General features: G+C 52.9%; 7 protein-coding genes across 7 annotated transcripts; 3 read left to right on the plus strand and 4 right to left on the minus strand.

Annotated features, from left to right (window-relative positions):
* Positions 1 to 208: 208 nt before the first annotated feature.
* CLUP02_08815 (RNA dependent RNA polymerase) lies at positions 209 to 4,030 on the plus strand (the record flags this gene model as incomplete). Its single annotated transcript, XM_049287796.1, has 2 exons — positions 209 to 3,035; positions 3,090 to 4,030. The coding sequence occupies 2 exons, from the start codon at positions 209 to 211 to the stop codon at positions 4,028 to 4,030; spliced, it is 3,768 nt and encodes a 1,255-aa protein (XP_049144939.1).
* Positions 4,031 to 6,571: 2,541 nt separating this feature from the next.
* On the minus strand, positions 6,572 to 6,799 carry CLUP02_08816 (uncharacterized protein; the record flags this gene model as incomplete). Its single annotated transcript, XM_049287797.1, has 1 exon — positions 6,572 to 6,799. A coding segment is annotated over one exon (228 nt), but the record flags the coding sequence as incomplete, so codon positions are not given.
* Positions 6,800 to 7,757: 958 nt separating this feature from the next.
* On the minus strand, positions 7,758 to 8,669 carry CLUP02_08817 (uncharacterized protein; the record flags this gene model as incomplete). Its single annotated transcript, XM_049287798.1, has 2 exons — positions 7,758 to 7,986; positions 8,260 to 8,669. 2 exons carry the CDS (start codon positions 8,667 to 8,669, stop codon positions 7,758 to 7,760), a joined length of 639 nt encoding a protein of 212 aa, XP_049144941.1.
* Positions 8,670 to 8,829: 160 nt separating this feature from the next.
* CLUP02_08818 (uncharacterized protein) lies at positions 8,830 to 9,228 on the minus strand (the record flags this gene model as incomplete). The annotated part of the gene is made up of 1 exon (XM_049287799.1): positions 8,830 to 9,228. One exon carries the CDS (start codon positions 9,226 to 9,228, stop codon positions 8,830 to 8,832), a length of 399 nt encoding a protein of 132 aa, XP_049144942.1.
* A 489-nt stretch (positions 9,229 to 9,717) lies between these two features.
* CLUP02_08819 (uncharacterized protein) lies at positions 9,718 to 11,987 on the plus strand (the record flags this gene model as incomplete). Its single annotated transcript, XM_049287800.1, has 13 exons — positions 9,718 to 9,775; positions 9,837 to 9,924; positions 10,009 to 10,063; positions 10,166 to 10,245; positions 10,269 to 10,446; positions 10,541 to 10,663; positions 10,747 to 10,790; positions 10,845 to 10,897; positions 10,963 to 11,208; positions 11,278 to 11,345; positions 11,408 to 11,683; positions 11,746 to 11,767; positions 11,827 to 11,987. The coding sequence occupies 13 exons, from the start codon at positions 9,718 to 9,720 to the stop codon at positions 11,985 to 11,987; spliced, it is 1,452 nt and encodes a 483-aa protein (XP_049144943.1).
* Positions 11,988 to 12,181: 194 nt separating this feature from the next.
* Positions 12,182 to 12,670, minus strand: CLUP02_08820 (uncharacterized protein; the record flags this gene model as incomplete). Its single annotated transcript, XM_049287801.1, has 1 exon — positions 12,182 to 12,670. A coding segment is annotated over one exon (489 nt), but the record flags the coding sequence as incomplete, so codon positions are not given.
* A 61-nt stretch (positions 12,671 to 12,731) lies between these two features.
* CLUP02_08821 (uncharacterized protein) lies at positions 12,732 to 12,953 on the plus strand (the record flags this gene model as incomplete). Its single annotated transcript, XM_049287802.1, has 1 exon — positions 12,732 to 12,953. One exon carries the CDS (start codon positions 12,732 to 12,734, stop codon positions 12,951 to 12,953), a length of 222 nt encoding a protein of 73 aa, XP_049144945.1.
* Between the last annotated feature and the right edge of the window lie 22 nt (positions 12,954 to 12,975).

Here is a 12,975-nt window from a genome sequence, read left to right on the forward strand (position 1 = left end):
CAACCCGTTCAAGTACATACCCGCAGCTCATAGCTGTTTTACGAAATACGTCCTCAGCTTAGCGAACAACGACAGACCAAGAAAACAAACCTGCTGGTATACCATCAGGCAGGTACACTTCATCCTCAAATATTAATTTTTCGATTGAATCTTGCGGGATATAACAACCAACTCTGATAACCTTGGCTTCTAGCATACAGTCCGCGTCATGGGAGAAGCAGATGAACCTTGGCGAACATGGCCGGAATTCAGGCTGAAGGTTCGTGGCCTTCCTGAAGCCGTTGATCTATCTGAGCTATACGACTCCTTCCAACAGTATGGAAGTATCTCTTTGCTAGAGATCGGAGAGAACCGGAAAGGCCAACGCGATGGATACGCCCTGGTTCGTTTTGAGCCTCCGCCCAAAGTCAACTTCTGGTCGTCAGGATTCCATATCGTCCGGTACAAGGGAGGCAAGAGCGCCCGTGTGATTCTCCAGACTTTCCGACCGCCTCATGAGACATACTCCAATCTGATAAAGAGTCCCTCAAACCCCAATATCTGGTTCGATTCCAAGATGACACTTGAGGCGGAACGTATGGACTTTGGCACGCGCTTACAGGAGAAGGAGATGATGGTTCTTAAATCCGTGCATAATGGCGTGCGCATCGACATGAGTTTGACCAAGAAGAAGCTTACTCTTCACTTTGATACTTGTCCTGTGGACTCATCAGAAGACCAGAACGGTGACGACGACGACGACGAGATATTTCACCACAAGTGCGGAATCGAGTTCGCCCGCCTCACTAGTGTTTATCGAGTCGACCGAGATGAAGACATACTTCTGGTCATACCGTTAGAGCTTCCACCTATGTTCTGGACGAAGGCAAGCAGGAAGATGCGAAGCAAGATGGCCGCGGGCAAGACTTCATGGGGCATTACGGACATGTGGGAAAGACGCACAGTCATATTGCACAATGATCAACTGCCGAAAGACTTTCCAATTACACTTCAGTCAGACTTCGAAGATCCTGACTTCATCAATACTGGTCGCTGGACAACTTATAGATTCGCGATCCCAAAAGCTGGAAACGGCACTCTGGAGAAATTCCTGCAGGCTTTAGAGGCCCACAACATCACGGCCATTACTGTAGAGCACTTCGCGACTACCTCTTCGCGACCTCCTCTGCTCGGTACTGTGTTTAGAGCCCAAGCTACCGACAGTCGATTGAGATCTTTTGACCCTGATTCCGATAATCACCACTTGCCCTTCGAGGTCCACTACCAGCTTGAGGTCTGTATCTCACGGGGTATTCTATCAGAGTACTCCATTAACCAGGCATTCATCGACCGACTGCGTCAGATGGACAAGGACCGGGCAAAGTGGATGCTCGAGTACTTTGCGGATCAAGGAAAAAGGGAATGGAACCCGATGGAGATGTTTGGGAGTGAAGAGGCTGCTCTTTACTTTCCCGGCATGAGTATGCCCTACTACTGCACCACGATCCGAAAGGTCATTGTCACACCATCGACCATGCACCTTTGCTCTCCAAGCGTCGAATCCTCCAACAGAGTATTGCGAAAGTATAACTCTTATCAAGACCGCTTCTTGAGAGTTCAATTCACGGACGAGCTGTACAGAGGCAAGATCTACAGCGATGCAGGCAACGAAATCCACCACCGCATTTACCGTGCCCTAAAACAAGGCATCAAGATTGGCAACCGCACCTACGAATTCCTCGCGTTTGGAAACTCGCAAATTCGAGAGTGCGCTGCCTACTTCTTCTGTCCGACCGATCATCTTTCATGCGATCAGATCCGAGACTGGATGGGGCACTTCAACCATATCAAAAATGTCGCCAAATACGCTGCTCGTATCGGCCAGTGCTTCTCTACAACGCGAGAAATCCGAGGTGTCACCGTTCCACAGATTGTACAGATGCAAGATATCGAGCGTCAAGGCTATTGCTTCAGCGATGGTGTCGGCAAAATTTCGAAGCTATTGGCCGAAATGGTAGTCCATGAGATGGGCCAGGATACGGTTGGAATACCCTCTGCTTTCCAGTTTCGCATGGGTGGCTGCAAAGGCATGCTAGCTGTCTGGCCTGATGCCAAGGGCCTCAACGTTCATATTCGACCTTCACAAGAAAAGTTCAGGGCCCAGTTCAACGGCTTAGAGATCATCAAGTTCGCGCAGTTTTCACCAGCCACGCTGAATCGACAAACCATAACCATTCTTACGACGCTCGGTGTCAAGGACAGTCCGATATTGGATCTTGCTGAGCAACAAATCCAGGGCTACGAGAAGGCTATGAAAGATCGAGTTGCCGCTGTAAGCTTACTGGGGCAATACATTGACGAGAACATGACATCTCTAACAATCAAAGATCTCGTCTGCTGGGGCTTCATGGATGCAGAGATTCAAGAGCCGTTCGTGCTGACAATTCTGGATCTCTGGCGGATTTGGTCTATGAAGCTGCTGAAGGAAAAGGCGCGCGTGGTCGTCGATCAAAGTGCTTTTCTTCTCGGTTGCCTGGACGAAACAGGCACAATGAGAGGCCACAGCCAGGCAACTGAGGGGAAGAATACCAACAACATCGAGGACTTACCGCAGATCTTCCTTCGAATTCCGAAACCACAAGATGGCGAATTCTACTGCGTCACCGGCGTGTGCATCGTGGGACGAAACCCTTCACTTCATCCAGGTGATATTCGGGTTGTGGAAGCGGTTGATATCCCTGACCTCCACCACCTCCAGAATGTTGTGGTGTTTCCAAGCACCGGTGATCGAGATGTCCCTAGCATGTGCTCCGGGGGTGACCTCGACGGAGATGATTTCTTCGTCATCTGGAACCAAGACCTCATTCCCCAGAACTGGCACCACAAGCCTATGAACTACATCGCACCCAAGGCCCCGAAACTGAAGCGAGATGTCAAGGTATCAGATCTGAGAACATTCTTCGTTCGTTATATTCAGAACGACTGCCTGGCCAAGGTTGCAACTGCACATCTAGCTCACGCCGATCTCTCTAAACAAGGAGCGAACGACAAGAAATGTGAGTTAATTGTCTGCGAGTAACGATGGATACAAATTAACACCGAGTTTCTAGGCTTGAGGCTGGCAGAGCTGCACTCCAAGGCGGTAGACTACGTCAAAACTGCAGATCCAGCTGAATACCCTGACGAGCTCGATCCCAAACAGTGGCCGCACTTCATGCGCAAATTTAATGCATACAAATCCCAGACTGCGCTCGGCAAGATCTTCGACAGAATCGTTGAGCAGGAGCTCAACCCTCTCTACGACAAGAAGTTTGACGGAAGGGTATTGAGAAGGGTTGAACTGCCCGGAGAACTTCTACAAAAGGCTCGCAAGATCAAAAATCAATACGACACAGCTATGCGTCGTCTCATGAGTCATCGCGACGTTCACACCGAATTCGAAGCATGGACAGGCTTCATCCTGTCAAAACCCCGGGTTGGCAGCGACTACAAGCAGCAAGAGGACATTGGTCGAGAATCAGCGGCACTCAAGCAAAGATTCCGAGAGATTTGCTACACAGAGGCCGGGAGCAGACGGTTCGAAGACTTCGCCCCTTTCGTGGCTGCAATGTATCAAGTGACCGAGCAAGAGGTCAATGCAGCGCTTGCAGACGAGTACGAAGACGAAGATCACAAGCGACAATCGATGCCCCTGATCAGCTTCCCGTGGATCTTTCACTGGATCATGGGGCGCATCGCCACAGGCAAGGTCAAGATCAAGCCTACCGTCGACCCCGAAGCCAAGGCGGTACCCATGAGGTCGTACCCTATTCGTCGATTCGAGCAAGATGACAAGGATGCCCATCAGGAGACTCATCTCGACGACGGCAGAGTGGTGCACCACGGTGACCTATTGGAGGTATTTGAGAGCATCACGAAGGAGGCTTCCGGAGTCTCACCGTCACCCGATGAACGCGATGCTGCTACTGGCCAGGAGGAAGAGATACACGTTGAAGAGGAAGACACTGCCATGGACGCCATGGACCGACTGATGGAGAGTGCCTTGATCTAAGGATAGTGAGGCGCCGGACATGGCTTGGTTCTGCTGCGACACGGGCGTTTGACAGGTCATTCCCGTAACGGGAGTCATTAATCATCGACAACGGAGGAGCCGGAGGAGGAGAAGCGATAACGGAGGGGGAGGGCTTTTCTGTGTCACTATTGGGCCTCGATAGTTTCCGAAACAACCCCCATCAGGCGACTCTTCTCTTCATTTTTTGGCTTCTGCCTCATGCAGATAGGTAGACAGGTACAGTTGATGCACAACAATCATCAGGTTCGCTTCTTGACGCACAAATCGCCCGTTTCCCAAATGCCCACTGTGACCTTAGGGCCCAGGGGTGGTGGTGGTGAAGTCCCGTTTCCGGCTCGTGTCTTGAGTACGGATAGATCCTTGGTTTCCCGTACCGAAGGAGGGTAGTCAGGCGGGCAGGCGGGTGAGTGAGAGTGGGTATGGTCTGGTTCACGTTGCGTTGCCGCGGGAAAGCAGCCAGGGCTCAAGGGGGCCCGGGGGGGGGGGGGGGGGGGCAGGGCGAGGAGGAGGTGACATTGAAATGTAGCCCTACCTTCCACGACGTCCGTTCGGGGAGCCGGCGGGACGTTTGCCGGATGTGCAGTGCGTTAGGTTTTCCAGGTTCCATTGCTACCGTTCCCATGCTTCGACAGTCCCCGAAGAAATATCAGGATGAAAGGGGGAGGGGGGGGGGGGGCAATGGAAATAGAAGGGATTTCGTGATGGCAGACCGTACGAAGTACTTTCGTAGCAGGCAGCGTGGGGGAAAAGGGGGTTAGGTAGGTACGCGTTTACTTGGCTGCTCCTCCGAGGCCACCCCTCCGGTGGCCGTCCAATCCGAATTCGTGCACATCAGTCTAAAAAGGAAGTGTTTGGGCGGCACGGCGGCGGCGACGGGCGGAACAGGATTTGAGTGGGAGGATGGGAGGACGATGTATGAGGGACGTTCCAAGAGAAAGAAGGGCCGTATAGACGGGCTTTTCCGGATCGTCAATGTCATCACTTTTTTGAAAAGGAACATCTACTTGGCACACGCGATGTCAATACCGTTTTCACTCTTGGTTGGGGGTTTGAACACTCGGCGTGTTCCTGGTGGACCTGACTGAACCGTCTGGATGTAGACAACTGAGGTAGGCATGGAAATGTCGGGTTGCGATTGGGGCATCAGATTTCCTCCATTGTCCACTCCTCTCCCACCGGTAATCCTCCGGTACGAAATGCCACCCATACCTATTTCGCAGCCAGTGTCCATCCTCGCCTTCACCTTGCCTGTGTGACCTACATGTCTCCAACGTCCTTCCCACATGTTCTAGCCAAGCCCGACGACGACGACGACGGTGACAGACCTGTCTGTTCTGTTCTATTCAGCCCACGTTCGTCCACAACACAGTTGTCGATCAAACGGCGAAGCCTAATCAGGCGCAGCATGCATACAGCGAGATCACTTGACCTAGAGGCCAGCGCACTGTCGAAGTGTATGGTCCCACTTCCAACAGACGTGTTGCAACATTCTGTGCCCACTTCTCCATACGATCCAGCAATATCTGATCAAATAAGAGGGGGACAGTAGGATCCCGCGTACGATTCCGTGGTCGGATGGGGTTCATCATTGTCTTGGGACCCAGGAAAGGGCCGTTCTCAGAGTGGCGTGGCGATGACTGGTACCAAGGCAGTGGGCTGGGGAACGGGGAGGCGGGCAAGGAAACGGGGGAAAGGCGAGCAAGAAAAGAAACCGAGAACGATGTGTGCTCTCTTCAGCTTCTTTCGTTTGCTCCACGTCCGAGCGGGCATAAAAAGAAGACAAAAGAAGGCGGATCGAGAGGAGGAAATCGAAGTCGAAGTAGAAGCAGAAGCAGAAGAAGACGGGGGGGGGGTAAGGATGTTGCTTGATGGTTAGATCGCTGATTGCAAATTCCTCTCTCTCCTCTCTCTCTCTCTCACTCCCCTTATTTCTTTACTTCCTGACGCAAAGGTCTGTTCTCAGCACCCACTTCTCGCCTGCGCTGACCTCGCGCCCCTCGTGCTGTTGATAAGTGGAACATGTGTCAGTCTGCAGTGGCCTTCGCTGCGACCAGGTACGGTGGGTGGGGGAAAAAAAGATCAAGGGACAGGCAGGTAGGGTAGGCGGGAGGGATGCAGGGGTTTTGTTGTGCTGCCCAGGTTGCTAGGTGGTACCATGGTGCAGAGGGGACATATCGAGTTTGGTGGTTGGGAGGGGAACTTTGAAGTGATGGGATTGGAGCACAGCCAGAGAAGCGTGAGAAAGGAAGAGGCAGAGAGATGGAGAGGCGAGGCCGCAGCTGAGGTGGCCGTGGTTGGGTCCTCGTTTCGCGCCACGAAAAGCAATGAGAAAAAAAAGGGCACTGGAGAGCAAATTGCCAACGAATACATCGTGGTGGCAACGATCAATGTTGCACAAAAAAACGACAGGTTCAGGTGCATCTGGCTATGGCCATGGTTCGTTCGGGGATCAGGGGAGGACGCATGGAGTTTTTGATAGTACCGAGGACTGAAGGGCTGAAAAATCTGAACAGAAGAGACTTACCAGCATGCAGTCGTCGCCATGCTTGTGTAAGAGGAGCATGCCCGTTTCGAGAGCGACCGGGATCTCCTCCTTAGCGGAGCGGCGGTCGTTGGGGAAGAAGACGGTCTCGCCGCCAACACAGCCCTCGGCGGAAGAGGTAAGATAGAGGAGCAGCGTCCAGGTTGTCTTGCACGTGACGGGTCCGGAGGAGGCGTCGATGTTGAGCGATACCTTGTTGGAATCGTCGTCTGCAAGTGGGGGTTCCAATGGTCAGCCTAGGTCGATCTTGAAGCTGGAGAGGAGGAGGAAGCCTGCACGGAAGACAAGTGAAAAGATACAGAAGAAAAGACTTAGAGCTCAGAAGGGAAAAACACCATAGGGTCGCCGGAAGACAAGGAAAGCATGGTGGCCCTGGTTCTCTCAGTGCCGAGTTTCTTGTTTGGATAGGAAGATGCGAGATGTCGAGGGGCATCGCTGGATCGGACTCGCAGGCTCCCGGACTCAGCTTCCCACATCATCCAGGGGGAGATAACGCCATGAAGCGGATCGGGATGGAACGATCCGCAGGGTTGTGGCTTCTGGGACAAATCGTTGGGTCTCTGGTGCTCGGATGAAAGATCGTGATGACTTGGAGAGTGCAAACAAAAGAGGACTGAGCGGAGGAGACAAGATATCATATATCATAAATGATCATCTGAAGGGTAGATCGTTGGCTCAGACACTTGTTGTGGGTCCCCGAATCGTCTCCCCAAAGGCCAGTGGTTCAACAAATTCACATCTTTCAGCAGGTTTCTCATGCAGAGTCGAAAAGTCACGACCTGCTTCATAGACACGGGTCTTGGATTCGAGGTGGTTGAGACATGCATAGTAAGGGAACCGTGGTAAAAGGTAGTGCCCACGGGAATGGGTCGATGAAGGTAATTGTCATGGGAAGGGGGAAACGTATGGATCGAGCACGATCAAACCCTCGTACAATCTGCTTAGTGACGGGCATCGTGGCATGTCCACTGGGACGGGGGCAGTGATTTTGCAACGGTCTCGTTACAACCCGACTTCGGGGATCCAGAAGTATCGCTCTGTAGAGAGCAAGCACTTCGTTGGTGTCAGGAGAGTTAGGTAGCTACCCATGGCCGTGTCCCCAAGACAAAGGCTTGTAGAGCTCTGGCACATCGCAGTCTTTGACCAGTGACAAATATGCGCAGCCTATGGCAATCGCGCGAGGACCTCGAAGCACTTGGCCACTGGCCTAGTTGCATAGAGCGGCGGAAATCTTGTTGGTTGACTGGCAGAGTGCCTAGTGCTCCCGGCGCCTGTGGCGTTGGGTGACAAGAGAATGATTTGACTATGAGACTTACAATGTGCATCGAAATACTGGCCCTTGGAGTAACGATAGATGCGAATATTGGGATTCAGACCAACGACTTCACCGCCCCTAGAGCAATCGATCCACGTTAGCAAGTCTCATGACAAGCCTTTAGCTTTAGCGAAAAGACCTCTACGCGAGCGGTTTCTTCTTCTGCGTGGGTTTCATGTTTGTTATAACTGTTTTTGGACGTAGGTATAATTTGATTGTGCGCAGACGCTGGCGGATCTAGCCGGAAGCGCATGGGATGCGTTGTTCGTGGCCAGGGTGCATTCGGAGGGCCGGGGGATGGGTAGGCAAGGTAGGGACTAGGGGAGTTGGAACAGAAGACAGTGGACTCACCATAAACCCTGAATGTCTTCTTGAGCAAGCGATTCGCGCAGTCCAGTCTCCGTCCACAGGCGTTGAGCAAAGGCAGCATCCTGCACTTGAAAACGGTCATTCACTCTAACCGCTTCTCCCCGCTTAGGCCGACCAGGGGTGGTGATCAGCGGTAAACCCCTCAGAAATGTGACATAGGAACTGCAGAGGGATTTTGGCCAAAAGTTGCGAATCAGGACGACCTTGTCCGGGCAAGAAGCGAGCTGGTCGGCAACCAGATCGGTCACCGGTAACGGCGGTTTGAATTGGGGCCATGCGGGCGGTGCGGCAGGAATCGAGGCGATTGTGGTCAACTTTGCGTTGCCGCCGCCATTATTAGTTCCAAGGCCGGCCTTTGTCTTGCCGGCGGTTGAGTTTTTGGGTTTCCCCATGGTATTTGGCTTATTCCCCACGGTATACCGATAGGGTTCGTGCTGTCCCGTATGTACAGAAAGAACGGGACGTGTTTCTCGGGATGATGTGCAGCGGGCCAAGTAATATCAGGTGGCTTATGGTTCCTGACGGCTGTCTGGGACACAACTGAGGCTCCCGCTACCATGTAGCAAAGTGGCGTGGCAGAGAAGGGAGGGGTGGACGCCGACAGGCTGGTCTTTGCGAGAGACGTTGGACAGGGTCAAGTTCGTATGTCAAGCGGTTGATTGGCTGTTGAATATTGGCCCAATCGAGTCTGCAAATCGTTGTCGCGCTTGGTTTTGTGCTCCGAGAGATGCCGTTGGAGCCCTGATGATCAACCCACGTGAGAGCTGGCGGGGGTAAGCCAGGATGAGGGATGCTGAGGGTGGGACCGCGATTCGTCGGCTGGCTGAACCCTTTGGCGATGACGTCTAATCTCTCGGCAGATTGGGGGTTTCGTGCGTAGGGAGAAATATAACTTTGTGGGCAGCAGTCTGCAGAAAGAAAAGAGAATGATGTTGACGTTGAGTGGTTCATGATGGATGGAAGTGGGCTCAAATGATGCAGGCGCTAAGGTACCTTATCCACAAGGTAGGTGCTAAAGGTAAGGTAGGTACGGAGTAGGTGGGTGGTAGCCTTGTGTGGCCCAGGTGGTTGTACTGTGTGCGGCTTACAGTGTGGACGGTGCTCTCGATGGCGTGTGCGGCGTGCCATCCTGGGAAGCCGCGCCTTACCCGCCGCCGCTTCCATTTCTGAGATCCCCCGTGGACCCATGCCAGAGTGGATCCCATCTTCTCCGGGGGCCCGGGGGAGACGCCGCCGGGACCAGGGCCTGGCGATGGATGGGCAGCGCTAAGCATTGGTCTCGCTCGATCTTGAGAATCGCCTTTTCTTCCTCCCACTGAACCTGAGCCCTCCCTGCCTTGTCCTACCTTTCGTCATATATCAAACGGCCAGCCTCCGTCTCCCTATGTAACTTTTCATCAGAAAGTGACAATTGATCAAAAATCCCATTTCCCCTCTGCCATGTCTGGGTCTTCCTTGACATCTTCGGTATTCGTGACTAAAGCCTGCATCGTGTGGCGTGCTCCTAGCAAATACGACTTAGATTCGCACGCATCCATTTCCTCTCTGTCGGATTCCAGTCTGTGCGCAGCGTCCCGTCGCTTTGGCGCCATATCCTGTCGGCTCTCGCGACCTGGAGCTTGCTAAAATTGACCGCAACGCTGAAACGTAAGAACAGCCGATGGGAGGGAAGAGGCAGCGGTTACCAAGTAGATAGGGTACGACGGGAAAAGACCCCCGACGGTGTTTTAGCAAACTTTCGGCAACGCGGTTGCTCCCGTCGCCCTTCGAAACTTCGGTCGTACAAGTTTGCGTGTCTTTGGGGTGGCCCGTTAGGCAATCGGATCATTGCATATCAAACGGCACTTGTTGATGGCTGATAGGCAAACATTGAACTTGGCCGGCATAGCACGGCCGCATTGGCCCATCGAATCGATCTGACAATAACACGATGCAATTTGGCAATCTGATCTGTGACCCAGTGTTGTGGTAAAGGAACCGTGGCACCCCAGGTTCGAAAAGTACGATAAACTCGCGCCTCGGCGATCGCGGAGATTCCCACCTGCACTGCACTGCATATCGAAAAAATCTGGTCCTTTGCTAAAATCCCTTATCAACAGCAGCAACTTGGTTTTCACCAAGAGAAATCTTCTGCTGTGGATAGGCGTCACTTTTGGCTGGATCCTCGACGTAATTGGGTGCTGACTTCGTGACTATTGCCTTTCCTGGCTGAGGCGCTAGATCTCGTAAGAAGTGATATATGACAGGACCCGACGAGTTGTAGGCTTGTCGCGTCACAAAACCTGCCAACCTCCTGATTGATTTCTGCACATCTGACTTCGTCACTCGCTTTGACCTTGAAGAACAGGACTCATCCTTGTTCGTCGCAAGAGAGTTGTCTCGCGCTGTAAGTCGTCTCCCTCATAATGCGAGGCTGCAGGTATCCTTCTTTGACCATGAAGAAGACAATCAACGTGTGATGAAACCGAGTTTGACCTGAGACAATCCGGTCAATTTGGAACTCGTCAGGAACCGTGAGCCAACACATGTCTCCCATCCAACTCAATTGCGGCTTGTTTGTCTTGGAGTGTTTATCAAACCAGGCGCCCGACTGTCGGGACGCCCTTCTCCTTGATCGAGCGTACGGAGTAAGGTATGTTGAGGGAGGGGAGCTCTGCCGTAGTCCCCACAGACGACGACTGGCAGCGCACCCCGCTGACGATGCTTTTGGGCGATGCGCTATATCTCATTTTGCGACTGAATCCGAAATCACATCTCACGAACATGAATGCGATGACTTCACCCACTTTGTGCCCATTCGTAATCCACCCCACGAGCACATGATGCCTCGACCCAGTGTTTTCATCATTTTGCAGATTCTCAACCTGATGCGCCCGTCCACGGCCTGGATCGCTCTGGTTCTGCACGAAACCCACGATCGCAATCTACCCAGTTCCTTGTCATCGTAGCACTATTGACGACAACGTAACGGCGGTATTGTTGCTTTCGGGCTTGCGTGAGGTGCGGCCGGTCCAAACAAGGGTCGGGAGCTAGGCAAGAGATGGTATTCCACATGCGAATGGACTGTTGTAAGTTTATTGTGGTGACATCGCATCGGGTATCAGCAGGATCAAGTGCTTGTCGTCTTCAGCACAAGGTGAATGAAGAATCCGATTTTCAAAAGGCGGCCAGCCAGAAAGGTGTCGTCGATAACGATCGCGTTTGGTGTTACTGTACTATTTGGACGTTTGCCGAGCCTGCCTGCATTGGGCGCCTTTGGCCAGCCATCGCGCGCATGCGCTGGGGAACCCAGCAGCTTGGTGCAACCAAAAACCGACAGCGTGTCACGAAATCGTCAGAACCCATCAGCGATCCAGCAATCAAGATCTCGGACAATCGATCGCTGCCGAGACAAGCATCTCTTCAGGTCTGTTTGCAGTTGGCGAATGAAGGCATCCGAGCTGGGGACATGAGTCGTAAAACAAGTAGGCCCGTGAGGCGTCGATGGCGTGTAAGTGCAGGTAGTTGAGAAACGACACTTGATCTGTCATTTTGACGGTCTTTGCACAGGTACTTGTTGCTGGAAAGCCTTTGAGCATCCAGTGGACAAGTGGAATAGGCGGCGGGGTCTAGGCATCTCGCCAGATGCAGCCATCAGCGAAGCTGGGCAGGCCCCGGGGAAGGCATCCGACCATCTGACTGGCATGTCATCTGCAGGTGATTTCAACTGATGGGAGCAGCCGTTGCAATGTGGGCTGTCATCCCAAGATGGGGGGGAGGCAGATTGGTCGTATCTTGCGGGCCATTTTGATTGGGCATCGTAATCATGGGGAGAGCCGTGTGCCATTGCTCGACAAGGGCTTTAGCGCAGCCATCTGTTCCGTAGCGCCATGGAGCATATTAGACCGCTGCGACTGCCAGCAGGTCATCTGCAGAGGCCGGAGGGGAGGCCGGATGGCTTTCGCGGACGCAATCTTGAGGTTTCCGCCCTTCTTAATATGCCGTCCACGCTGTGGCTTGGCTGCCGCAGTTGTAGTTGCAATGGCAAGGTACCTGACGAGTCTGGATGCGTGGCTTCTGGAAGTTGTGTATGTGGTGTTGACAGTGGGCCAACGTGCATTTCGTCCGTAGCGAACGGTAGCATTTCGCGAGTCTCCAGCATGCCGCGAAATTGCAAGATACAGATACGAGGGTAAGGAAGGTATCGACAAGAGATTTTTTTCAATTTCAGTTGGGTGAATTCGTTTGTGTCATTGCCTTCTTCTCCTGCGATTGCTGATGGGAAGATGTAGAAGCAAGACACCACGCTGAGGGAGAGAAGGAGATGAGATCGAAGCCCAGGAGCATCGCTGTAACCTGGAAGGAACGTCGATTGGAACCCTTGGCCGGCACTGAAGCCGATGCGTTGCGGTATACGTACCTGACTTACATAATGCACACAGCTCACAGCCCGCTTAGTTGCCCGTCAAAGGTGTATGGACCAAACGGAGCGCAAGGTCTGTTTTGTTGCATATACAGGTACAGGGCCCGAAAATTTCAGTGGCGGGAACTTCCTTTCCCCGACTTCCAATTCAGAGGAGCTCCCAAGTCTGTCCCGCCAGAGCTCCGCTTTACCTCCCCAGTCTCTCAACACCAACCGCGCAAGGGACTCCATCGACACCCGTCTCGATCAATTGAACCGGCAGATGCCGTTCTGAGCTTGGTGAGCTGCTCTGAGAA

The sequence above is a fragment of the Colletotrichum lupini genome, chromosome 4, assembly GCF_023278565.1.
Source record: "Colletotrichum lupini chromosome 4, complete sequence".
NCBI classification, from domain to species: domain Eukaryota; kingdom Fungi; phylum Ascomycota; class Sordariomycetes; order Glomerellales; family Glomerellaceae; genus Colletotrichum; species Colletotrichum lupini.